At 39.4% G+C, this 27,486-nt stretch overlaps 1 protein-coding gene across 1 annotated transcript in view; it reads right to left on the bottom strand.

Annotated features, from left to right (window-relative positions):
* Window positions 1–4,905: 4,905 nt before the first annotated feature.
* sik2b (salt-inducible kinase 2b) overlaps window positions 4,906–27,486 on the bottom strand; it is a 52,777-nt gene continuing 30,196 nt past the window's right edge. The window contains exons 7-15 of the mRNA XM_073817675.1: window positions 21,794–22,014; window positions 21,553–21,705; window positions 21,290–21,448; window positions 16,203–16,434; window positions 15,786–16,070; window positions 14,759–14,919; window positions 10,303–10,413; window positions 8,357–8,448; window positions 4,906–8,279 (exon numbers count right to left, since the gene is read on the bottom strand). Of these exons, the coding sequence (XP_073673776.1) occupies window positions 7,733–8,279; window positions 8,357–8,448; window positions 10,303–10,413; window positions 14,759–14,919; window positions 15,786–16,070; window positions 16,203–16,434; window positions 21,290–21,448; window positions 21,553–21,705; window positions 21,794–22,014 (1,961 nt within the window). The 3' untranslated portion in view covers window positions 4,906–7,732. The remainder of the gene's footprint in view (window positions 8,280–8,356; window positions 8,449–10,302; window positions 10,414–14,758; window positions 14,920–15,785; window positions 16,071–16,202; window positions 16,435–21,289; window positions 21,449–21,552; window positions 21,706–21,793; window positions 22,015–27,486) is intronic.

The raw sequence follows: 27,486 nt of genomic DNA, 5'->3' as shown, positions 1-27,486 counted from the left end.
GAACTGCACTGAGCAGGCAACATGTGTAAGATGGACATTTCTCAAACTGCTGGAAAAGCCTTTTGCCCACAGCACGGTCTGATTTGAGTTGGGTAAGAGAAATATTTAGTGGTTGTTGATTTCAAGAACAGTGGAAAAAACAACAGTTTCTCCGCTTGTGTAATTTGTGAGCATTCTTGTGTGGTGAGCTGTCTGGAAATCAGGCTCTTGCCTCATATGTGATCAGAATGAGTGAATGAGAGTGAGAAAGAGAGGGCGAGAACGTACATGGAAGTGTGAATGAGAACAAGCGAGCGCGGGGTCATGTGAAAATCACAGCAGAAGAGGAAGCTCCCTTTGTGAGTGAACTCTAAACGCTCTACTGAAGCCTACTGAACAAATTAATTGAAACATTCAAATAGGAAAAGTTTGGTAAGCAGAAATGCACATAATTAAACCCACAACCCCCCCCCCCCCATTCATTTGTTTAATTGACTGTAGACTTGAAATGCTTTCTATGATTTTAAGAGTTTGTAAAAGGCTGTTGCATTACACTGCTTTTCCATTGTTTTTCTTTCTAAACATGGCCTTTCCATGGCCACGTGTGTCTTTTGCAGCATTTCCAGCAACACATTCTAAAAATGTGAAGCTAGGTAGTTCAGCTTCACAAAATAGTATGAACCATATTCCAAGTGACTTTTCTTCTCTGTTGTGAGGTACATCTGAGTGAAACAGCTTCTTGAATGAGAAAAAAATGTAGGGCAGGACATGATTTTGCCCATCGGGAACTGATTTGATCATTGTTGTTTGGTAATTGCTATAATATGCTTTCATGTGAGTGACAGGTTGTCCAGCCCTTGCGCTGGTGCACGTCAAGGAAAAGTCATGTCATACAACTTAGTCAGAGCAATGGCATATTTAATTTTTGACAGGAATGAAAACAAGCTGAAACGTTTATAATTCCTGTCAACAATGTAGGGATAGAAGTACAATGTGTGCAGTTTAAGTTGTGATCTAGAAACTTTATACAGTACAGGCCATGGATCCTTTTCACATTTCTGGGTTTCTCAGAAGCGGAAATCGTCATTGAACTGGATTATCCATCTTATTTTAGCCGTAAGAGCGGGTGCGGCCATTTGTAAATTTTCTGGGTTTGGCTTCTGGTCTCATCCACATCCAGCTGTTTTTAGCTGTACAAAACAGTTTGTTTTGCTGCTTGATATTGCAAATTGGTGTGTCTTACCATATTGCTTTAATGCATTATCTTAATTATGAACACACTGGTTTGTCTTCCAAGCAAAAAGTGTAGTTTTTAAAATATATTTAAACTACTTGTTTTAACATAAAAGGTCTTTAAAGTTGTGTTTGGGTCATTATGTATCAGTATCTGTCAAACAAACTAAAACCAAAAGCACAATATGGCTTAATATATTTATCAAATTTATGCTACGCATTTCGAAGCGAAGCGTGCACTTCGGTCAGGTGATCAGCTTGTAATCCGGTGTTTTCCGCACCTCAGAACCGCTTAGTTCACAGTGAATGCAGTGAACTTGTTTACTGGATGTACTGTGAGTTAAGCGTGCATTTTGGAATGCAATGGCCACCAGTTATGCTTTATTTTTGTAGGCAGATAATTACAGCAATTCACTAGATTTGTAGTGAGACGTGTTTTTGTAAGCCTGTTTTCACTGAAGCTGGAGTTTTCTGTCAAAATTGATGCTCAACTGCCGTTTCCGACAAAATAAAAGCTTAAAAGTGCAGTATGAATTTCTGCGAGCTAGCAGTTTAATGGGCAATGTTACTGCTGTCTAAATTCAAATGATCTCTTTCAAGTGTAGAAGTTAGGAAAGAAGTATTGTATTTTCCCGACTGTAAAGCTAAAATAATATACTGATTAAATATATCCTTTTCATTTATTTTACAGTGCAATTGTTTTACAATTTATAGCTACAGTCGTGGCCAAAAGTTGAGAATTAAATAAATATTGGAAATTGGAAAAGTTGCTGCTTAAGTTTTTATAATAGCAATTTGCATATACTCCAGAATGTTATGAAGAGTGATCAGATGAATTGCATAGTCCTTCTTTGCCATGAAAATTAACTTAATCCCGAAAAAAACTTTCCACTGCATTGTTAAGAAGGCTTCAGGGCGTCCAAGAAAGTCCAGCAAGCGCCAGGATGGTCTCCTAAAGAGGATTCAGCTGCGGGATCGGAGTGCCACCAGTGCAGAGCTTGCTCAGGAATGGCAGCAGGCAGGTGTGAACGCATCTGCACACAGTGAGGCCAAGACTTTTGGAAGATGGCCTGGTGTCAAGAAGGGCAGCAAAGAAGCCACTTCTCTCCAAAAAAAAAAAAAAACATCAGGGACAGATTGATCTTCTGCAAAAAGTATGGCGAATGGACTGCTGAGGAGTGGGGCAAAGTCATATTCTCCGATGAAGCCTCTTTTTGATTGTTTGGGGCATCTGGAAAAAGGCTTGTCCGGAGAAGAAAAGGTGAGCGCTACCATCAGTCCTGTGTTATGCCAACAGTAAAGGATCCTGAGTCCATTCATGTGTGGGGTTGCTTCTCATCCAAGGGAGTGGGCTTACTCACAATTTTGCCCAAAAACACAGCCATGAATAAAGAATGGTACCAAAACACCCTCCAACAGCAACTTCTTCCAACAATCCAACAACAGTTTGGTGAAGAACAATGCATTTTCCAGCACGATGGAGCACCGTGCCATAAGGCAAAAGTGATAACTAAGTGGCTCAGGGACCAAAACGTTGAAATTTTGGGTCCATGGCCTGGAAACTCCCCAGATCTTAATCCCATTGAGAACTTGTGGTCAATCCTCAAGAGGCGGGTGGACAAACAAAAACCCACTAATTCTGACAAACTCCAAGAAGTGATTATGAAAGAATGGGTTGCTATCAGTCAGGATTGGGCCCAGAAGTTGATTGAGAGCATGCCCAGTCGAATTGCAGAGGTCCTGAAAAAGAAGGGCCAACACTGCAAATACTGACTCCTTGCATAAATGTCATGTAATTGTCGATAAAATCCTTTGAAACGTATGAAGTGCTTGTAATTATATTTCAGTACATCACAGAAACAACTGAAACAAAGATCTAAAAGCAGTTTAGCAGCAAACTTTGTGAAAACTAATATTTGTGTCATTCTCAAAACTTTTGGCCACGACTGTATTAGTCTTTTGAATAATAATTAAAAAAACAGCTAATATCAGCCTAGACTGGTTGGCTGGTCTTAGCTGGAAGTAGCTGGTTTTAGCTGGTCTCCCAGCCTGGCAAGGATGGTTTTAGCTGGTGGTCTCCCAGCCTGACCAGCTAAGACCAGCTTGACCAGCATGGCCAGGCTGGGAAAATGGCCAAAACCCCTCCAAAACCAGCCTGCTGACCAGCTATGACCAGCTAAAACCAGCCAACCAGCCAACCAGCCTAGGCTGGTTTTAGCTGTTTGGTTTTTTTTACAGCAGGGATTGTTGTTATTATTATTCTAATATGTTTGGCTTCCTAAAACACCAGTGTGAATGTAATTTAGACTGAGACAGTATACCACAAATAAAAAGACAGTTGAGTCCCCTTTAAAGTTTAGGTACAAGTCAATTCACTTCAGTTTTCTTAGTTAAGAAACATGGGTTGGAACTCTAAATTTTGAACTCTCATAGTGCATTAGATAGAATAATTGAACTTTACAAGGTACAAAATACAAGTATTATATCGTAAGATTTTGATAGCCTATCATTACATCCGTAGTAGATAAAAAGTAAGACAAACTCATGACAGTGATTTCACAACTTTCAAAAAGGGTAAAAAACTATGTCAAATTTACTGTCACTTCCAAAGCCACTGTATTAGTACTTTAACTTTTTTGTAATTTGATGCAATGGTAATAATATACAAAGTAGTGTTAGAAATGTATATGTATATTAAAAAAAAAAAATGCGTCATCACAGTCTGTGAAAAAGTTGTAAAGACGCTAAATCTATCCCTCGCCTGGTTTCAATCCACATTAAATACAATATGGCGTTTGCAAAGCGAAGGGAACGTTTTTGTTTTATTATTTTTAAGTGCACATGAATTAAATATAAATATAATGTGCACAAACGAATAATTTATAATAAATCCCACAATATTTGGTTAAAAAAAAGTTCATTTTTGAACGCCGTGCTTTTAGAACGCGCGCGCAAACCCGTCATGCGCGAGACACTGATAATTCACTACGTTGAACATTCACACTAGTTGGGGTTTTACTAACCGCAGAAGTGTCAAGTTTGCGCAGCAGTTTAGAGCAGCGGCTGGTCTAACTGTCTGTTTGAACGAGTACGCAAAGTCAAGCAAAACTGACGGAAGCAGCTCCGGATCTAAAGCCTTCAGATGACAGACAGCTCATATCTGCGACTCTGTAAGTTTCCGAATACAATCGTCCAAATTGGCGGCACATACATAAATAATGTTATTGAACCGAACGAAAATAGCATATTTTGCTGATGATTGCTGCTGAAAATGGCATAATATCATAATTAATACTCCTTGTGTGTCTCTTTACCACCTATTAACTTTAGTTTGTCAAAATAGTGCGCCTTTCTTGCTTTCCAAGTCCTTCTCTATAAGATTTAGCAGCTTCCACAGCATAAATTAACAGAAAAACATATTCAGTAGTACATTAACCATGCAATCCATGCTGTTGTTTACATCCGAGTATCACCAACATGGCTGCGCATCCACCAAACCGTAGGAAGTGCAAACCCTCTATAGACACTTATGTGTAGCAAAGCAAAAATTTGTTTGTGATGGAAATTTTGTGGTTGACAACCGTGTTTAACTGCTGTGTAAAAGTGGCCATAGAAAACCATGGAAAAGCAGCGCAGTCAAATGAATTTAAGTTATGATGATCCCACCAGAGAAAATAAACAGACACCAAATACTTTATTCAATAAATCTTTTTTAATCTTAACAGCACATTAGCTTATGTGTGGTCAACAACCATGAAGGTAAATGCAGAATTTGTAGGATGTGTCTAAGGAATGGTGTTCGCCAGCAGGAGGTGTGATTATGATAATATGGCAACACATTCACTAATCTGTTCTTTCTGAACTAATCATAAGAAATATTGCTATTAATACTTTTCAACGGCATATACTGATTGACAAAAAAACAAAACAGCACTGTTACGAAGCTGACCAAGAAGCTCCAAACTCCACACGGTGGGGTTATACAGGAACACTTTTGAGGGGACTTTGGTTTTGTACCTTTGTAAAACCTGGGTCTACATATGTCCTGTAACAATACCAACAGAATCAAACCGAAAACAAAATTATTAAAGAACAGTTCGCCCAAAAATCATTTACTCACCCTCATTTCATTTTTTTTTAATGCTTGAAAGTTTTCACAGACAAAAGCCAGCCAACTTAGGCTTGACATGAGGGAGAGTAAATGAAGACAGAAGGTTCATTTTTAAGTGAACTATCCTTAAGATCTTAACATAAAGAAAGAAGAAAAAGGCACACGGAACACTATCACATTAAATACAAAATTTGTTGCATTTTGAAAGCACTTTTAACGTTTCTAACCCCTACGTTACACAAAACAATCACCAAGTTGCACTCTCTCGGCATCCTTCTTTGAGAGAGCGCTGGCTCGCGGGAGCACGTTATTGGAAAGAAATGAATTTCGTGTCTCTTATTTGACGAAACTAGCAGAGCAGGTTCACCTCACCCATCTGCTGTCTCCTCAGCTACATTTCCTTTAGCTTCCTTGACAAAGTGCCCCAGTATATTATCTGCCTTAAAGGATAACTGTTGCCAAAATGCAACCTGGGCAAACTTGTATCTAAAAGCATAATTACGACAAACAAGCCGTTTTTGAGATTGACCGTGATTTAGTTTTGTGGTCAGTGGCCGGTGAATGGGAGTACTAGGGGCATAAATTTGAGCGCATCAAAATCGATATTTTTACAACACTAAGAAGGCTTGACACACCATGAAACTTTGCTCGAAGTATCGCCTGGGTCTCTACACATGAACTGGAGAATTGAGAACATTGTTTGTGTACACAGAGTTTACTAAAAAGAAAGTTTTTGAACAACTCACCTTCACTGTTTGGGTTTCCGCTCGCGGCTGTCTTGCCAGTCAAGAGGTGTCGATCTCCGATTGCGAGGATGGATAGCTCCTAAAGCATATTTCCATATAAATGCACGGCTAATTCGTTGTTTTGTCGCAAGTGAAAAACAATATTAACCTTCTAGTTGTAAAAAGAGCCTCATATAAGCCTAATATTTCGTCCTATGGAGTCCATGCATTCGCAATCGGAGATCGACACTTCTTGACTGGCAAGATGGCTGCGAGCGGAAACCCAAACAGTGTAAGTGAGTTGTTCAAAAACTTTCTTTTTAGTAAACTCTGTGTTCACAAACAATGTTCTCAATGCTCGAGTTCATGTGTAGAGACCCAGGCGATACTTCGAGCAAAGTTTCATGGTGTGTCGAGCCTTCTTAGTGTTGTAAAAATATCGATTTTGATGCGCTCAAATGTATGCCCCTAGTACTCCCATTCACCGGCCATTGACCACAAAACTAAATCACAGTCAATCTCAAAAACGGCTCATGTGTCGTAATTATGCTTTTAGATATAAGTTTGTCTCGTTTACAGTAAAAAAAAACAGCCCAGGTTGCATTTTGGCAACAGTTATCCTTTAATACGTGTTCTGTTACAAAGCCCCGAACCTTGTGATCAGTTTGCGTGAAGATCGATCTTTCGAGTATCTGATATCTGGGTTTTAGTCACAGGCTTATCATTTTTTCAAGTAGAACAGATTTACTAAGTGCTGCGAACAAAAACTGTTGAATTGGCCGAACTATCCAGTGTCTTGTGACTAATTGTGAATGCTGATGTATTCTTTAGTGTGAAGGGGTAAATACCACCAAACTAATAATAATCGAGTTCTCTAATTCTTTTAAACATCACCTGACTTATAAACCGCTCCTTATTACTCATCACCATGCAAAGAGAGTCCTGACTCATCTTTCACAGTGCGCCAATTTTGAGAAACTACGATATTAGCAAACAAAATAACACTGTTGCGGTTCAAAGAGAACAGGTTGTTATTCTAAGGGCCTTTAGGATGAGCATGAGGAGGGAATCCAGTGAAAAAAAGATCAAAATCACAGCTTTGTCCACAAATATCTGTGGTTTTGGCCGTTCAAAAGTTGAGAAACATCTGGTGATAGCAGTTTTGGGTGGTGCAGTTTCGACGTATGGCTTCATTTTTTCAGTTCCAGATGAATCAATATATTGCTTCAATATTGCCATGTGTTTTTAACTAACATTGCACTTATTGAGTGCGCATGACTAGTCTTTCATAATCAAAGTCAGACGCTTTGTTCAGTACGTGTCAGTATTAAATTGTGCTGTCGAGCAAGCTCCGTATTGCAGATCTAGGCTGTCTTTGTGCTACATACGGCGCGTAGCGAGCAGCTCCTATCCTGCAGTCGGTTTTGGAGGCGAGAGGAGGTGAGCCTCCGACGCGGCTGGCCCAAACGCCATGCCATCCGGCACTCTATTGTGAGAGAGCAGCAGGTGGGACCACTGGAGAACGAGGAGGGAGGTAGGGAGGAGTTTCGTGAAGTATAAAGATTACAGCTCACGTTCGTTCGAACGTACAAAACTCGATTCCGTCCCTGTGACGTCAACTCATCCGTCAATTCATCCGTAGTGAGTCAGAAATCAAGGTAATACTGGTTATTCGTGTCTCGGCTTAGTTCACCAGCACAAAACCATGCTGGGAGTCCACCGTCTCCATCATTTCGCCGTCCAAAAACTGGTCGGCCAACGCCAGCCCTTCGTACCCAGCCGCACCACCCTCTGCAGGTGGAGGCGGCTGCCCGGGATCAAGCGGATAGTCGTATTGCTCCGGGTACAGTGCTTCTCCTGAGGCGGAGTGGCTTGGGTCGCAGGCTGGGTAGGCGTAGTTGAGGGGTTCGGGCTGTTGGAGCTGCAGCTGAGCGGAGAAGCTTTGCGGCAGAGGCTGCAATTGAGCGTAATGGCCCAGGTAGGGTTCATATGTCAAGGATTCTGGATTGGGCTCCATTAGGGGCCCAAGCGGCTGTGTGTGTGCAAACTGAGCTGAGGCCTGGGGGCTCTGCGGCTGCTGATGTGCTGGTGCTATCGAACCCTGCGGCTGAGGTGAGTCCTGGTGGGCCATGGTTGCACAGGGAGCGTAAGGGTCCTCCACAATGTGCATCTGGTTGAAGTAGGCCTGCATTTGGGTTTGTTTCTGAAGATACAGACGTTTCTGTTGCAGCCTGGGAAACAAACGCAAGGGGTTTAATAGACGGATCACCAGTTTGACATCAAGAGAAAGCGGTGTGAACTGTGGTACCTGTGTTCCTGCAGCTGCTGCTCCAGACTGCGAGGAGTTTCTTTGCAGAACATCTGGCAGCTGCTGGGACTGTTGGCCATCAGTGTAGCTTTCTGCAGAGATACACATTGTCAGAGATTTTGAAATGCAGAACTGTAGAAATCATTCTGCACTGGCATGAACGTCTTGAGAAATACTGCAGTGAACATTTGGCTCTTTATTGATAGCGATAGCAGAAATAGGGTGGAGAGCAAACAGGGAATGTTCGATCCCATGTCCCCTAATAATTTACTCACCCCCAGGTCATCCAAGATGTTAATGTTCTTCTTTCTTCAGTCAAAAAGAAATCAAGGTTTTTGAGGAAAACATTCCAGGAGTTTTCTCCATATAGTGGACTTTAATAATAATAATAATAATGTTTTATTTTTATAGCGGCTTTCAAGAACCCGAGGTTGCTTTACAAAATAATACAAGCAAAAAACAAAATACACCAGACAGTCAAAAGCCCAAGAACATTTCACAAGATGATACAAGCAATTGGCAAGATGGGAGCCATTGGGTTGAATGTCAATAGGGCTGTACACGATCCTAGCTAAGGAATAAGGGTCCTATCTAGCAAAACAATTGAAAAAAAAAAAATGAAATGAAATGTATGTACTTGGTAACCACAAATGCTCATTTTGCACTAGCTAAGTGATTACCAATGTAACTATGTTGGAAAGGTCATGCACGGTTTTCCATCTGGACTCAAAAAGGCAGGGTAGGACGTAAAACTCAATCTCATTTTCTCCTCCAACTTTAAAACTGCTGTTTTAGCTTTTTCTTTGTAAAAAAAAAGTGACTTTCTTTGCACATTCACTTTGTAAACACTGGGTCGGTACTTCCACCTACGTCATGCATAACCTTTCCAATGAGACTACTTAATGTGTGAAGTCGAGCTAGTGCAAGACAAGCATTTGTTGTTATAAAATATATAGATTTAACTCTTTTTATTTTTTATTATTTTTATAAGTTTTGCTAGATAAAACCATTATTCCTTGGCTGGGATCGTGTAGAGCCTTCTGAAGCTGCACTGAATCTGCAATTTGGAATTTTCGATCCCCATTGAAGTCCACTATATTGACTTAATTCCTGGAATGTTTTCCTCAAAAATCTTAATTTCTTTTTGACTGAAGAAAGAAAGACATTAACATCTTGGATGCCATAGGGGTGATTAAACTACCAGGATTTTTTTGTTCAGGAAGTGATCCTTTAAATAACAAATTACAACATTATCTGCAAATGTCAAGAAACTCTACTACAAAACTCACTGACAAAAGGCATTGTGTGTGGGTGCTGGCATGTTTACTATGTGGTTTCTAAGGTATTCTTTGTGGTTGGTAGGATATTGCTATGTGGTTTATCCACCAGGTGAGGTAAAGCAGTAGCAATAGTTGTGTTTGTCCTAAACTATTATTACTAAGCAACTCTTATACACCACAAGGCTTTGGAAATTTGCTTCCCACATCTCAGATGAGCTCAAATGAGTGCTAATTAGTAGGACTGGGTAAAAAAGATTGATTTCGTGAATTGATTAGTCTAGGCTGTTTTCAGTTAATGAACCGAACATTGTAGCACACCTCACATCCAATAAATCACGAGCTTTGTTACTTTTATACTCCAATAAGTACCGTTAAATCTACAAACTGATCATTTCTTTGTCAGTGGGCAAACGTACAAAATCAGCAGGGGATTAAATATTTTTTCCTTCACTGTATAGTACCAACTGACTCTTATATGTATTTCACAGCATTATTTTTTCCTTAAGACAATTTGCCATGTACTGTACCTGATATACATTCATATATCTGATATACCAAATTAGTAGATATCGAATCAAATTGGAAAATGAACCAGAGTCTAATTAAATCATGAAATGTGTGTCAAAACCCAGCCCTACTATTTAGATGATATTAAAGGTGCGTCACCTGTATTCTGTGAGAGAGGTATTGCGGCTCCAGACTCTGTCTCCTTGACAACAGTGCGGGGTGTGTTCCACCTGAGCACAGAGCCATGTCGTGCTGGTGACCTCTTTCCTCCTGCACAAGTCATACACACACACAGAAAACATGTCAGCGCCTCGCTAGGCAGCCACATTGACGGCTGTGCACTCGAATGCATGAATTCATTACTCGGTTATGAAAGGGCTTGAATAGCTGTCCGCTGACCCAGAGGGATTCTGGGAAAAACATGCCAGTCTGCTCCAGTAGCTAATCCTCACAATGCCACATGCCTCTAATGGAAGATCATTTTCACTGCACTTTTTTTGCTATATTAGCCCAGTAAAATGAACTCGATTTAGAGGTACTTGGACTTCATCTATACACTGGCCTGCCCTGTGCGGTATCCCTACGTGTTATTCCCATAAGTATTTACTCATTGATTCATACTGAATCTCTGTCTTTGGTCAGACTGCATTGGAGCATTGGGCACCAGTCACCAGCCTGTTACTCAACAATGGCCGCATTCAGGGGGCTTACCGGATGGACAGTAAACAACTGACAATTGGCTGCTTCTTCTCCCGTAATTACATAAGCGGGGCTGTCTGTGTGTCAGTAGGGAGGTTAGAAGGGTAAAAGAGTTCAAGCAAGAGCATTCTGACACTTTCCAACCAAAGTAACACACTGTGCTTCTTGGAATAATGCATTTCACAAGGGCAAAAGGGAAATTGAGAATTTTTTTTGTACCCTGGATCACCTCAACCATTCTATCAGTGTCCCAGCATGTCTTTCTTTCTTTGGTCGAAAAGAATGTAAGATTTTTGAGAAAAACATTCCACCATTTTTCTCCACATAGTGGACTTCAATTGGGGATCAATGGGTTGTAGGTCCAAATTGCAGTTTCAATACAGCTTCAAAGTGCTCTACACACTCCCACCCAAGGAATAAGGATCTCCACCTTCCACCTACGTCATACGTAACCTTTCCAATGAGACTACTTAATGCGTGAAATCGAGCTAGTGTAAGACAAGCATTTGTTGTTATAAAGAATATAGATTTAACTATTTTTATTTATTTTTTTATAAAAAAAAAAAAGAAAGACCCTTATTCCTTGGCTGGGATCGTGCAGAGCCCTCTGAAGCCGCACTGAAATTGCGATTTGGAATTTGGAATAAGGATCTCATTTAGTGAAATGATTGGTCATTTAAAAAAAATAAATAATGTATAAACTTTTTAACCACAAATGTTCATCTTGCACTAGCTCTGCCATGTACGTTCGCAAATTCATACATTACATAATCACGTTGGAAAGGTCATGTGTGGTTAGTTCTTCGTCTGTGTCCTCCAGTTCAAAAAGGTAGGGTAGGGCAAAAAAACAGCTTCAAAATCATCCAACATCGTTGTTTTACCATTTTTTGTAAAGGGCATTTGACTTTTTTTTGCATGTTTGCTTTGTAAACACTGGGTCAGTACTTTAAGCTTACGCCACGCGTGACCTTTCCAATGTGACTACGTAAGAGGTCCTAAGCAAGAGGTCGAGCTAGTGCAAGACAAGTATTTTGTATATAAAATGGCTGATTGTTTTGCTAGATAAGACCTTATTTTTCGGCTGGGATCGTGCAGAGCCCTTTGAAGCTGCATTTAAACTACAATTTGGACCTTCAACCCATTGGCTCCCATTAAAGTTTTCGACTTAAGAAAGAAAGACATGAACATCTTGGATGACATGGGGGCAAGTAAATTATCAGGTAGGGATGTTAACCGATGACCGTTTGACCGGTGGTTGACCGTATCAACGTTAACCGGTCAAAGTTGTCGGTAGTCGGTTAAAAAAAAAATGCCGGTGCGTCTTTTACGCATTCTGAAGGTGCCTGTTTTATCCATTGGTTTTATCATGTTGCAGTCTATTAGGCAACATTCCGCATAAGATGGGCTTAGATTTGGAAATACATTACATCTACATTTCAGTGGTAACCGATAAGGTGATGATGATCATCATCTTTCTTTATTATGGTTAGCACTACCGAAACTAAAGCGGCGTCTCTTCGGAGCTGTCATTTTCTTAAATGAGCCGTGGCAATGTTTCAAATGAGCTTCTAACCTAGACAAACGCCTTTATTTTCAAAGCGATCAAGTTGTACCCAAACCATTTGAAACTAAGGAGCCATTTGTCCTACGATTACATACAACAAGCTCTTCGGCGCCGCGTTTGCGGGACTCATGTTTCGCGCTGTAGGGGATTTTAAAAAAAGTGACGTGAGTGGCAGTGTGTGTGTGTGTGTGTGTGTGTGTGTGTGTGTGTGTGCGGGAGGCAGAGCGGCAGAGAGGCGAAGGCGTTTTTGCAGTTGGAGGCGCCTCTTTTGAATGGTTTTCTGTTGGCAGTGAGCGTTCTACGCGCTGCTTATGCGCCCCAGGCGCCTCGTGTTTTCACCGCCTGCTGCGCCTCGCGTTTTTGCAGGAGCGCTCTGAGCGCGTGAAGTTGAAAAAAAAAAAAACTCTGAGCGGAAAAACGCCCAACGTCATTCGCGTTCTTTTCCATTGTCCAATCGAATGAATGGAGAGGCGGGGCCTTCTGTTGTGGTGACGGAATTTTACGGTTGCTTAAAAAGTCCGGAGACTGCAAGAAATAGAGGAGAAACCTTTTGTGTCTATCGTGGGTATCCCGGAGCTGTATTTTTTAGGGTTTCTGCTAATATGACAGTTTACTTAACAGCATAAAACAGTCTATGCATAAAACTAAGATTTTAGAGTGCTCACGCTATAATCCTTTGATTTGACTGACAAGACAGCTGTTTTGGTCGTTGCTTAGCAACATTAAAAAAACGCAGCACGCTCCTTTATTAAAAGTCACCAAAAAAAAAAAGGCAGTGCTGTGCGCCTCGCGTTTTTAGAACTAAAAGACGCGTTCGGTGTGATCGCGGCCAGATGCGACAGACTTGCGAAATAGCAGGAGCGGCTCAAAATGGCTGTTATTTCAAATAGTGTACCATATTTTAAACTAATCGGTTAACCGGTTTCAACCGGCTAATGAGGCTCGGTGGTCGGTCAAGAAATTTTTTAGTTTTCGCCATCCCTATATCAGGTAACTTTTATTCTGGAAGTGAACTTTCCTACTTTCCCTTTCCTACTACTCCAATGCATTGCATTTTTGGCATATATATTTGTTTATTAATTAGAACTGTCAGACGAATTAAAAAACTGATGAGTTTTGTTTTTAATTTTAATCTATTTGTAATAGCAACAAAAATTATGTTATCGTTATAGCAAATTAAGTGTCACATGTTCCTTTAGAAATTATGCTGATTTGGTGTTCAAAAAAACAGTTGTGCTGTTTAATGTAGATAAAAATACAGAAAGTATCTTTTTGTCTATGAACTATTAGAGAAATATGAAGTGTAAATATTTAAAATAAATAGACTTGACTAGAATAGAATGTTTTAAAACTAGAATTTTTGACTAATTTTGAAAGCAGAACGAAAATAAAAAATGATAAATTTGTGTAAAAAACACATAATAACAATTAGTTACTATTTTAACTTCTTTTTAGCCGTTACTTCCTTTAAATATTTTTTTGCAGATCTCCAGATGGCCCCAGTTTGAAACCTCTGCATTAGTCATTCCTGATTGTGAAGGTCTGTTTACACTAAAGTCGATAACTATAAAGATAACGATAAAGATAGAAAGAGTTCTAAAAATCATTATCAATATTAAAGAATAACAGAGTCCACAGCACAGCTATAAAGATAAAGGCACAGATTTTATATTGTTTATTATACTGTTGTAATTACTTTCAGAATGACTTTTTCCAGCTAATAAATGATAAAAAAACATTGACAACCAATCAGAATCAATCTATCACAAGCTTGAAAAAAGCTTTAAAGCAGCACACAAGCACGTACTTAGAATAAACAGACAACATCGTTCGCTGGTGTGGACACTAATATGTGAACCCTGGACCACAAAACCAGTCTCAAGTAGCATGGGTATATTTGTAGCAATAGCCAAAATTACATTGTATGGGTCAAAATTATCCATTTTAATTTTTTAATTTTTCATTTTAATCATTAGGATATTAAGATAAAGTTCCACAAAGATATTTTGTAAATTTTCTACTGTAAATATATCAAATCCTAATTTTTGATTAGTAATATGCATTGCTAAGAACTTCAATTGGACAACTTTAAAGGCGATTTTTCTCAATATTTTAATTTTTTTGCACCCTCAAATTCCAGATTTTCAAGTAGTTGTAACTCCAAATATTGTCCTATCCTAACAAACCATACATCAATGGAAAGCTTACAGATGACTGGTTTTGTGGTCCAGGGTCACATATACTATAGTATATATCTTTATAGCTATGTGAACAGGCCCTAAGGGATACTACATAACTGATCTCAAGTTAGCTCAAATCTGTGATTTCTAGTAGCTTCCCTGGTGGACTGACCTGTAGTGCAGAATCCAATAAGTCATGTGGATGGGCCTGAGGGCTCAGCAGCCCCAGGGAAGGTGTTTCTCCAGAGCCCATCTGCTCATACACCTTATTTAGCTCCAGGATACCTTTGGTCCGTGCCAGATTCTGTAGGTGCTGTCTAAAGGCCACCAAGCCTACATGAAGAGAGGAATAAGATTATGAATAACAGCACTGTTATTTCTGAATGTCTTACAGATCATCAAATGATGTTCCACCCCTAGTGTCCACATCCATGTGTGGTCATGGATTTTCACATGGGAGTGTCAGAACGGAGGAAGTGACTCTCATTCCCTCGGGCCCACGCCACCTCCCACTGCTCCGGTGCGGTTCTACCATGTGACCTCACTTAACGTGGCTAATCAGTCTATTTCAGTAGAAGATATGTCCAGGCAGGCTGTAAATGCTTTATTCATCGCTCAAGTGCACATTAAAATGCCGTTTAGTGGCTCTTGACTCCTTTGCCGCTGAACGGAAGAGGGTTGAAAAAAGGATTCTCAGGTTATTTTAGGGCTTCAAGTGATTAAGGGTAATTATTCAGGCCACAGGATGAGAGAACTCAATAGGACCGACTTGGCCTAATCTTCAAAGCGCTCTTTGATTCACTCAATGAATCATCTGACAGGGGGGTGGTACATTTAGAGGAAAACAAGAGAAGCAGGGAGAGATGGTTTGTGAAAAAAGTAATAAGTGTTAGAGAAAGAGAAGGAAGAGTAGTCGAATTTAATGCAAGTACCACAGTGGGATCCAAACGTCTGAGGCCACTAGTAAACATGCAAACTTGTGCACATTTAAAAAATTATTTGATATTTTTAATGTTTTATTTTAATTTCAAGCTCAATTTCAATATTTATGCAGAAACAGTGTTGCATTTTTTCCAGGATTCTTTAGTCAATAGAAAATTCAGTTTAATGCATCCTTGCAAATAAAAGTATTAATTTAGAAAAACAAAAAATCTTGTTGATAGTGTATAGACTCTCTGTAGTCACAGGATGCTGCTCACCTTGTGTGAGTGAGGTGTCTGATGCTCTGCGGCCCTCACGGAAGCTGATAGGAGAGCGGTTATGTGTCTCTCTCCTCTGGGCACTCAGCGCCTGCATGGCGGGGTTAGCGGGCCGAGCGCTGATGAAGGGCGGAGTTATGCGGGTGACGGGTGTGTTAGCCAGGACAGCCTCGTTAAGAGAGGGTGCATCCTCCAGCAGACTGTAGTCACTGTGCATGGAGCCCATATCATACTCACAGTCCACGCTACCCAGAGAAGGATTATGACCCACGCTGAACAGTTTACCTGGGTAAAGAGAAGTAGAAATAGATTTAGTGATTTCACTACCGTTTTTATCTAAACTGATATCATTAATACAGGGATAATAAAGTAGGGTTTGAACCAATGACCTTGTGGATACCCTTAAGCAACACCCACCTCCACTGGTCATGATTCCTGGCTGGTTGGTGACCTCAGACAGTGTGTGTCTGCGCTGACCAAAGCGTGCCGTCTGATAGGCATTGAAGACGTGGGCATGATCATCCTCGGTGTCTAACTCCTCCGTCTCGATGCCTTCGTCTATAGACGTCTCCATCATGTTGCTGGGGGACGAGGCGCTGGATTTGCGAACAGCCACGGGGGGCAGCGGGTCCAGCATGCAGCCGTTGACCTGCAAAACAATGTACAGATCTCTAAATATACTGTTTTTTTTTTTTTTTTTTTGTAGAGGAAAGTATTTGGAAAGCTTTTCTGGATCACAAGTGGGAGATATTAGTTCAAAGTTGCAAATCTGAGATTTAGTCACAACGCAAGATTAAAAAAACATTATTTAAAGGATTACTTAATTTCCAGAATAAAAATTGCCTGATATTTTTCTCACCCCCATGTCATCCAAGATATTCATGTCTTTCTTTCTTCAGCTGAAATGAAATGAAGGTTTTTGAGGAAAAATATAGTAGATTTTAATGGGGATCAACGGGGTTGAAGGTCCAAACTGCAGTTTCAATGCACCTTCAAAGGGCTCTACTTGATTCCAGCTGAGGAATTATGGTCTTACATAGCGAAATGATGTGTCATTTTCTAGTACAGATTTATATAGTTTTTAAGCAAAAATGTTCGTCCTGAACATTGAAACTGCAATTTGGACCTTCAACCCGTTGATCCCCATTGAAGTCCACTATATAGAGAAAAATCCTGGAATGTTTACCTTAAAAACTTTAAAAAACTTTAATTTCTTTTAGACTGAACAAGGGAAGACATGAACATCTTGGATGACATGGAGGTGAGTAAATTATCAGGAATTTATTCCGGAAGTGAACTAAATAAAGTCACTGAGATTATCACTATCATAATTGCAACCTTCTATCTCAAAGTATATTACAATTTGAGATAAAGTCTATAAAGGTATAATTTAGAGATATACGGTTGCATTTACAAGAAGTATATTTGCAGTTACCAGAAATCACAAATGTAGCATATATTCACAATGCGCAGTCGTATTGTGAGTTATATAGGAAAAAGTAGCAAACTAGCAAATATAAAGTCACATTTCCTAGAATTATAGTCACATCTACAAAAAATTAGGTCACCTAGCAAGATATTAAGTCATATTGTGACTTACATCCTTGCAATTATGTGAAATATCTTTTTGAGAAATTCATTTTTGAGAAATGAAGTTGCAATTTTGTAATATAAAGACATAGAGCACAGTTGGAAACTATAAATTCATAATTTAGAGATTTTAAGTTGCATTTACAAGAATTGAAGTCAAAATTGTGAGATAGAAAGTCACAATTATGATAAAGTCATAATTTTGAAATATAAAGTCATATTATGAGATAAAAATCTGGAACTATAGTGGCAATTTGGAGAATTCAAGTCGCATTTACGAAAAATAAAGCCACAACTGTGAAACACTGTCACATTAGTCTCTTTCACACAGGCAATGACGTTTCGTCTTTTTACCAGTACAGCACCATTCACACATCACTTTCAAAATACCGGTCAATTCAGTGATATCATTAGCTGGAAATGAAATGACCTTTAAATGGCTGCACCTTCCGGTGTTGTGTTGTAAACATGGAGGGGTAAACGTGGTCAGTGTTTTTGTTGATGTTTTCATTTTTGTATCAAACGTTCACATTCATGCAGCTGCTTTTGGCCAAGAGACGTCATATTAGATGACTTCAAACCAAACTACACAGCGTGGAGTAAATGCAAATGCATTATTCATTATGATTGGCCCAGAGCAGACATCTTTCATCAGTGCATTTTGAACTCATATGTGCTCTTACCGGTAATCTCATTCTACGTTCACAGAGCACATTACTGGTATTGTTATTTTACAATTTACAGGTAATGTTTCAACTTTTACCTTTAAATTGCTGCAACGAATTTACCAATATTTTTGAAAAGGTCCGGTTCATTTACCAGTATGTGTGAAAAGGCCTACTGAGATATAGTCTATTTCTTTATTACTCTGAAGTGGAAGTGTAGTATTTATGCAATTTTTGTATTTCCTTTAAAAGATTTGGGAGATGACAGCTTTTTAGGATGTCTTTTACTTTGGATGAACTCTCACTTACACCAGACTTTTCACCAATATGCCTTCAAGCACTGTATTTCCCAAGAACAAGTTCTAATCTCCCATCAGCCCTCATAAGTCACTCACAGTCCTGAGGCACATTTCCACTCAGTCAGCAGCACGCACACAAACTTTACCGTGCTTTGCGATGACAGGCCGAACTTCATGAACACATTCCCTAATGATTTGGGGATGGAGTGAGAGTAAACAAAAGCTCTGCAGTCGCTCTCTTTTTGCCTCTTTTTATTGCTCCCTCTCTTTTCACTCTTGCTTTTCGACTCAAACGAATGAGTGAGCTGGAGAGGAGGGGGTGGAAGTCTGGAATGCAGGGACAGGAAGTGTGTTTTGGCTGAGAGGGCCGTCCAGAGCCTCACGCAAACGGAGTACACTGAGACATGCCATCAAACACACACACACACACACACACACACACACACACACACACACACACACACACACACACACACACACACACACACACACACACACTTAACTGACATGGATCATCTGGATGAGTTGAGTTTCCTGCAGCATGCTGGGCCAGGAATGCTGCTATCCCAACACACGATTAAAGAATAGCCACAGATCCTCTCTTTTGCTCCTTTCTCTCTCTTTTTTTACATTTCAGCCCATCATTTTGCCCGGCCCCTTTGTTATTCACACACAAACAGTGTGATTATACGGACTCTGAACAAATTATGTAATCCCAGCCGTCCCCTCCCTACCAGGGGTTGTGCCGTACTCTTTGGGATCAAGCTCTTCATATTTTAAACATCTCATAGTGGAGAAAGTGTCACAATTCCCCCTCTGATTTTAAAGGGAAAGTGCACCATTTTTTCAACGATAAAATATAATTTTAATATGCAGAGACAACTATAAATAGGCCATTTGTAGCTATTTATTTCCCCAAAAACTTTTAGCGCTTTCAAAATATTGCTTTTTATGTTTAAACATCTAAAACAGCCTGACAACAGCAACACTGGGTTAACCAATGGTGTGAGTTGGGGGTGGGCCTATCTGTTTGTTCAGCCAATGGCACAAGGGGGCGTATTTGGGGAAACCTGTGTGTAAACAGATGCCATTTTGTGCAATTTTTTTGTAATCTTTCAGCAAAATATACCTTGCATCATCTCTGAAACGTTTTAAGTGAAAACATAAGATCTAATTCTAAATATCAACAAAAATTATAATAACACATTAATAATACTAAAATAACACTGGAAGGGACTTTTTTTGCATTAAATATCCTACTGAAAGATCCTAAATGTCAATTATATAAATACCAACCAAACAAGTTCCTACTGAATTTTGCATCAATTATTTCCTCTCCTAAACTATCTATTCAAGACACAATGTACAAATTTCCTCTTGCAGAAAAACTAACATCCATATTTGTATACAGGCGACATTTACCGCTGTAAGTTTTACAATAAGAGGAATTTTGTACATTGTTTATTGAACACATTGTTCAAGAGAGGAACTAGTTGATGCAATGTTTAGCATGAAATCCATGAACGCTCAATAACTCCAAATTTCCGAAGATAAAATAGGTAAAATACCGGTGCGCACAAAGCCAGACAGTCTGTGGTGTGCATGTATGCGAGAGAGAAGAAAGAGTGGAACGACTAAGCCGGAGCGAATGGACAGCTGTCCCGTCCAATGTGTGTCACTGCCAAAGACGACTGCAGTCTGACCTGCTTATGTAAGCCAAACAGCTGTGGATGGCCTCTAGGGGAAACACACTCACAGTGTATGTCTCACCTCACCATCAGAGACGCACAGAGACAAAAATGACTAAGGCTGCTAAAAACCATCAAAGTAAATAGCTTCTCCCTCATCGATGCAAAAGGCATTAAAACAAAGTATGTGCGTGAAAGAAGAGTCTTAGAGAGAGCAGATTACTGTCGCAGAGTGACAGCAAAGAGAGAGAGACAGACATATAAAAATGAAGACAGCGTAACTAGGACTCTAGTGAGGAGATAGAGTGGCAGAGCTGGCCGGCTCCTGTGCTGTTATTCCTGTTCTGTATGCCAAGCTGGCAGCCGATCTGGCCGTCTGTCAGGACGGTTCTGAACAAAAGGCTCCTTGGGGAGCAGGCGTGATGAGGAGGCCTGAGCAAACAGCCAGGCCCAGTGCCTGACCTTGGAAGGACTGAAGTTGCTTAACAGCAATGTAGGGAAGGAGTGCAAGAGCACTCAGCAGACAGCAGTCAGATTCAACTCTGTGACAACAGATGTTTGTACCAGCTAATCAACACCCCCCAAGAATGGGATTATGGGGGATTTTGATAAAATGCATATATGGTAGACATTGGACAAGACATTGTAAGAAAACAAACAAAAAAAAGTAATATGTTAGAACAAAATTCCATTTAATACCTATAGCCTTTATAAAAAAAAACTATATATTTATTTATGAATATCTGTCTGTCTATCTATCCATTTATCTTCTGTCCATCCATCTTTCTGTTTGTTCATCCATCCATTTATCGTCTGTCAGTGTATCTATCTCTCTATCTATCTATCTGTCTGTCTGTCTGTCTGTCTGTCTATCATCTGTCCGTCCACCCGACTATCTGTCTATCTATCGTCTGTCCCCCTGTCTATCTATCATCCATCCATCTATCCATCCACCTGTCTATATATTGATTGTCCGTCCGTCCGTCCGTCCGTCTATCTATCTATCTTCCGTCTGTCTATCGTCTGTCTGTCTGGCTGTCTATCTACCTATCGTCTGTCCGTCCATCCATCCATCCATCCATCCATCTCTATCTCTTCAAAAATATAGTGGAAGTGGCAACTTGGTCTATATTTCATCTAACACTCAAAATGTAGGGGATCTTTGAAAAAAACTCTATTTAACTCTATTTAAAAACAAATGTCTAAACGGGCTACAAAGAGAAACACAAGCTTCATTCCCCCATAATTCATTTTTCACTCACTTTGGGAGTCCCAACGTCCTCCTCCATGAGGCTGTGTTCGGTAGCGCAGGAGGACTGTGGGAACGTGAAGGAGTCCGCAGAGGCTTGAGGCACAGCTGGGGATCGCAGGAGACGTATGTTCTGAGGCAGGAGGCTCACCTGAGGAGCAGCACTGCTTGCCTGCAGTAAAGAAAAGAAGATAACGGAAACTGTCAACTCCTTGGTCAACGCCGTATTTACATTGCTTTTAATTTCATTTTCAGAGGCAATTTGAATAGCGATACCTTGACAACAGTCTGCTCTGCAATTGTACTGGGACGTCTCTGGCGGGCATCGAGTCGGGGCTCCACTGGGAAACTGCAGCGGTGGGCCTTTAGCCTCTCAACCAGCAAGTAGTAGATAGCAGCAAAATGATTGTAACTCTTATTCTGAAGAGACTGAAGAACAGATGAAGAAAAGAGCCACATTAGTCATACCTGTGAAAATGAAGGATGCAATTAAATTGAAATTAGTGTCATTTCTCACCTCTACAGTCTTGTGCTGGTCGATGCCCAGGCTGTGCATCAACCGAAGCACCTGTTCACTGTATTCTCCCACACCAGCCTCCCCCTCCGCAGTCTGCTGATACAACATCGGCCGCTGCACAGGCACCTCCATCACCATCCACTTGTGTTCCTTTATTTGTCCTATAGACAGACGCTTGGAGGGGTCTAACACTAACATCCGCCTGATCAGATGCTCACAGTCTAGACAGAAAAGAGAAAAAGACATGTAGTCTTGTTAAAATAGTGCAATATCAGTGGTTCAACTGTAATGTTATAAAGCTACGAGTTTTGTGTGCAAAGAAAATAGAAATAACAGAGCTGCTGTTCTCAGTGCTTGTCCTAGCAGTGAGAACAGCAGCTCTGTACAATCTCAACCTGAAAGGGTCACAGTGTGTTTGCTTCACAGTAAACACTGGCGCATCTGAGACATACAGTACACTCAGAAGTGGAGACAGCCTGTGCCGTCCAATTCTTGGGACAAGATTTGTGGAACAGTCTGTCTACAACTAAAAAAAAAACGGCTAACAAACGTTGCACTGTCGGACTGACGCAAACCCAAAACACATTATCTCATTCAAGAATGCACAAGGTCTTTTGTCTGTCCTTGTACCCTCGACTATTGACCATGTCTGACTCAGCTGGGCTGAATGAAACTAAAGTCACAGGATGGGCGGTGATGCGGGTGTTCTCAATGCTCCTGTGCATCTCACTGCTGACCGTTTTAATCAAGACTTGCTCATCCTGTTAATCTGCAACATTTACGGTTGCTCAAGAGCCTGCGAGACACTAGAGCAAACAAGAGGGAGTCGCACAGCTACAGTAATACTCCTTGTGCTGGAACACAGTGGGATGTCGGCTTGCTGGAATCATCCTCCTCCCGGCAGCTTCCTCACTTAAGCAGTGGGAATCAGAGAATCTTATTAGCATATTCATGTTGAAATCACATGCATATACACAGCTGTGAATAACAGTTTGTGAGTCCTCTGGAAATACCTTGATTTTAGGATGAATGCTTCTTCAGATGCAATCTGATTGTTATACTGACATTTATAGACACCACAAAAGATGAAACTGAAGACAATATGTATGAATTAAAAATGAAAATTTGGTCATCATTTACTCCTCATGTCAATCACAACCTGTCTGACTGTATTTTGTATTAGGTGGAACATAAATGGAAGTCAATGGGAACAAAATCTATTTGGCTGCCAGTATTCTTAAATATCTTCCTATGTGAAAAAAAAGAAAGGTTTGGAACAACAAGAGAGCGAGGCAATGATGAGTGAATCTTCATTTTTGAGTAAACTATCCCTTTATGGGCTTTGAACATGGTAGTTGTGTTGCTGTCTGTGCAGGGTCAGAAAGCTCTTGGATTTCATCAAAAATATTTAATTTGTGTTCCAAAGATGAAAGAAGGTCTTACGTGCTTGGAACAGCATGACTAGAATTGTAAAATTCTAAAACACAGACTGTATGAGTCATTTTGTAACCGACATTTTGAATCAATGTAACAAGACCCAATGTCTTTGAGCTTTAGATTTTACACAGCTGCTGTAAAGTCTTGTTTCCTCTTGGAGTTCATTGATCTTGGCTGCTCAAAGCAGCTCAACATCATTTCACCTCTTACATCATGGCTCACAGTCAAGAACTACAACTTTATTTTACTGCATTTGTCAATACTGGATATTTATGAAGCCTGTTTCCGCCACTGAATAAAAAAATAAAGGTAACTGCAACTTTTTAGCTCACAATTCTGTGAGTTGTATACTCAGAACTGCAAGAAAAAGGGTCAAAATTACAAGCGAAAATGTTTTCTTCCTCAGAAAAATGTAAGTTTGTATTTTGCAACTCTGACTTTTTTTCTAGCAATTGTAGGATATAAACTCAAAATTCAGACTTTTTTCCTCAGAATTCAGAAATATAAACTCGCAATTCTGGGAAAAAAAAGTCACTACTGTGAGATATAAACTCACAATTCTGAGTAAAAAGTTAGAATTGCAAGCTTATATCTCGCAAATTCTGACTTTATTTCTTAGAATTGCAACTTTATTTCTCAGAATTGCAAGTTAAATGTCAGTTCTGAGAAAAAACTCAGAACTGTGAGTTTACATCTTATAAACACACAATTATGATTTTTCATCACACGATTTTGAGAAAAAAAGTCGGAATTGTGAGATGAAAATCCAATTAACCTTTTTATATTTTATATTCAGTGGCAGAAATGGGCTTCCGTAGATAATTGCTAATTTCCCTGATTTTTCTTTTTAAACTTGTTCAAAATGTTGTCGTGACTGATGTTTTCAATCGTGTAACAAGGCCAAATGCCTTTAGATTTTACACAGCTGCTGTAAAGTCTTGTTTCCTCTTGGAGTTCATTGATCTTGGCTGTTCAAAGCAGTTCAACATAATTTTACCTCTTCCATCATGGCTCACAGTTAGGATGACGTTTTGGTGTTGGTATGCAGTGCTTTGTTTTCCCTGAACATAAAGATGTTTATATTTGCCCAAAAAGTTTTTTTATGTGGCATATATGTATTTTAAACGGATAGGTCACCCAAAAATAAAAATTCTGTCATTATTCACTCACACTCATGTCGTTCCAAACCTGTAAGACCTTTGTTCATCTTCAAAACACAATTTAGATATTTTTGGATGAAATCCGAGAGCTTTCTGACCCTGCATAGACAACAATGCAACTACCACGTTCAAGGACCAAAAAGGTAGCTAGAATCTTTAGCAAATCTTTTTATTTCTAAATAAAAGTATCTTCTTTACCCATAATTATATTTCACCTTAAACTATTAGACAAGTACTGTAGGAAAGTTTGGCTTTTCTGTCAGTTGTCCTACAGTACATGTCATAGAAGATAATGCCATTACTGTGCTGAAGTTCCTGAATGTTCCATCGTCTTAAGTCCTCATTAAACCTACCAGGATAATTCTGGAAAAGTACTTCTCCTTCACAGGGAAGAGAGCCAAAACTCCCTGTATAACACACCAGGTGCTCATAATCTTTCCCAACGGTGTGGTGTGTTTGCTGTATTCACTGTGGGTAGCATGTAGTGTGTGGCGTGTACTAGCACTCTTGGCTAACAGCACACTGAGGTGGGGTCGATACTCTGTAGGGGTAAAATCCTGTGTGATGAGAGCATTTGAAAAGTAAAAGTAAAGGAAAAGCACACTCTGTTCTTCTCATTTTGGGGAGAAAGGCTCAGCTTCACTCTTGAGTTATGTGGTAAAAGTCTCAACGTGGCTTAATTGTTTAAATGTCTTGAACAAAGTCAACTGACCCTTACTACCGGCCCCCATCCCCCCTAATCAGGGGCCATCCTGGCAGGCCCGGTAGGTTAACGTGTGTTCGCTCTTCCTCGGGTTACTTGATCCTTGCTTAATCACAGCGAGCAAAGCTTGTGTAGAATGAGCGAATGTGACATTCTGACTCTTACGTCAAGAGCGGCCCACCGCCCTCCCTCACTCAGAGTCTGCCGTGAACTGGCTCGCTTCCAGCGAGGATAGTCTGAACTGTCTTGCCTCTCACCCTTTGCCCTCTCACTTTATCTTTCTTGCCCTCCTATCTATCTCGATTGCCCTTCGTGGCTTGTGTTATTCTGGCTGTAAAATGAGTGGGGTAACTGTTGACTGCTGTGATTTTACTTTAAAGTGGGTGGGTTAACAACTAGCAGACTAATCAGTTTTGAGGAAGCCCTGTATAATTAGATTGGCTTTCTGGTTCACCTGACCCAGATTGGATGCGTTTCTTTGGGAGAATTTACATAGTGGGTTAATTCAGCTAGCGAGATCTCGAGACGTGCTTTCTAAATACTATCTATGACTTGACACATGATAAATGGTGGAATCCATGATAGAAATATAAACTAAAAAGGAAAAAATCTGATACAGTAGTCAATAGGGATGCATGATATAGCAGTACCAGTTGCTGATATAGCAACTTTGCATTGATCTATATTGTTTATTTTCTGGAAGCTCATTTCCGCCACCGAATAAAAAAGGTTTATATTGTGAGATAAAAACGTTTTATCTCAGTATTTCAAGGTTGGATTTTTTTTTCTAGCAATTGCGGGATATAAAGTTCTAAACTTTATAACTCTATAAAGGTCTAGTTCTAAGGGGGAAAAATATTTTTTCAGATATGTGAGATTATATCTATATTTTTTTCTAGCAATTCGGATTTTTGTTTTTTAGCAATTGCGGAATATAAACCTGCAATTGCAAGTTATAAAGTCCAGTTCTGAGGGGAAACAAATTATGTTTTCTCATAATTGCGAGGTTACACTGCAAATTATTAAGTCAGAATTATAAACTCGCAATTCTGACTTAATAACTTGCAATTGTGTGTTATAAAGTCACTTGTGAGTTTACCTTCCATTTTTTACTCAAAATTGTGATTCTGAGGGTTTTTTTCTCACAATTGCGAGTTTATATCACGTAGTTCTGAAAAAAAGTCAGAATTGTGAGTTTCTGAGAAAAAAGTCAGTTTTTACGCCATATTTTATCTGAATAATTTATATCTCACAGTTCTAGCTTTGTAACTTGCAATTGCGAGTTTTTAATCACACGATTTTGAGAAAAAAAGTCAAAATTGACATTTGCTAAAAGAAAATAGTCACAATTACCCTTAAAAAAAATTCAATGGCAAAAAAAACAGGCTTCCATAGATATTTAATTGCTCATTTCCCTGATTTTTATTTTATAGCTATCACTCCAAACTTTTTTTAAAGAAAGAATGAAAGTTATTAATTTATTCAGCAAGGATGTATTTAACTGATCAAAATAGTCAAGGAAACAATTATAATGGTTTCAAAGTTTCAATTTAAACAATACTGTTATTTTGCACTTTCTATTCTTCAAAGACCCCTAAAAAATGATGTTTTTCACAAAAATATTAAAGCAGCACACTGCTTTCAACATTGATAATAAGAAATAAGTATTTCTCAAGCAGCAAATCAGCATATTAAAAATATTTTCTCAGATATGTGAGATTATGTCTATATTTTTTTCTCTGAATTCTGAGTTTGTATCTTGCAATTCGGATTTTTGTTTTTTAGCAATTGCGGAATATAAACCTGCAATTGCAAGTTATAAAGTCCAGTTCTGAGGGGAAACAAATGATGTTTTCTCATAATTGCGAGGTTACATTGCAAATTATTAAATCAGAATTATAAACTCGCAATTCTGACTTAATAACTTGCAATTGTGTGTTATAAAGTCACTTGTGAGTTTACCTTCCATTTTTTACTCAAAATTGTGATTCTGAAGTTTTTTTCTCACAATTGCGAGTTTATATCACGAAGTCATGTGATCTAAAGACAGGAGTAATGACTGCTGAAAATTCAGCTTTGCATCACAGAAATAAATAACATTTTAAAATCTACTTAAAAGACAGTCCTCTTAAATTCTAATAATATTTCACAATAACTGCAAACAAATGCAGTTATAGTGAGCATAAGACTTCCTTTAAAAACATATGAATAAATTTTACCTAACCAAAACTTCTGAACAGCAAGTGTAAATTATCTTTGGCATTGTCTAACGGTCCCTGAGGTTACTCTTTGAAAACTATAATAATTTTATAACACCGTTAAATGTAATTAAGCTAATCTCAAAATGAATATCCATTTTCATTTTGAGCACAATGTGGCGATGCTTCAATTCA

Source organism: Garra rufa, chromosome 14, assembly GCF_049309525.1.
Source record: "Garra rufa chromosome 14, GarRuf1.0, whole genome shotgun sequence".
NCBI classification, from domain to species: Eukaryota; Metazoa; Chordata; class Actinopteri; order Cypriniformes; family Cyprinidae; genus Garra; species Garra rufa.
Note: the sequence above shows the minus strand (reverse complement) of the source record. Positions and strands in the feature narration are given on the sequence as shown.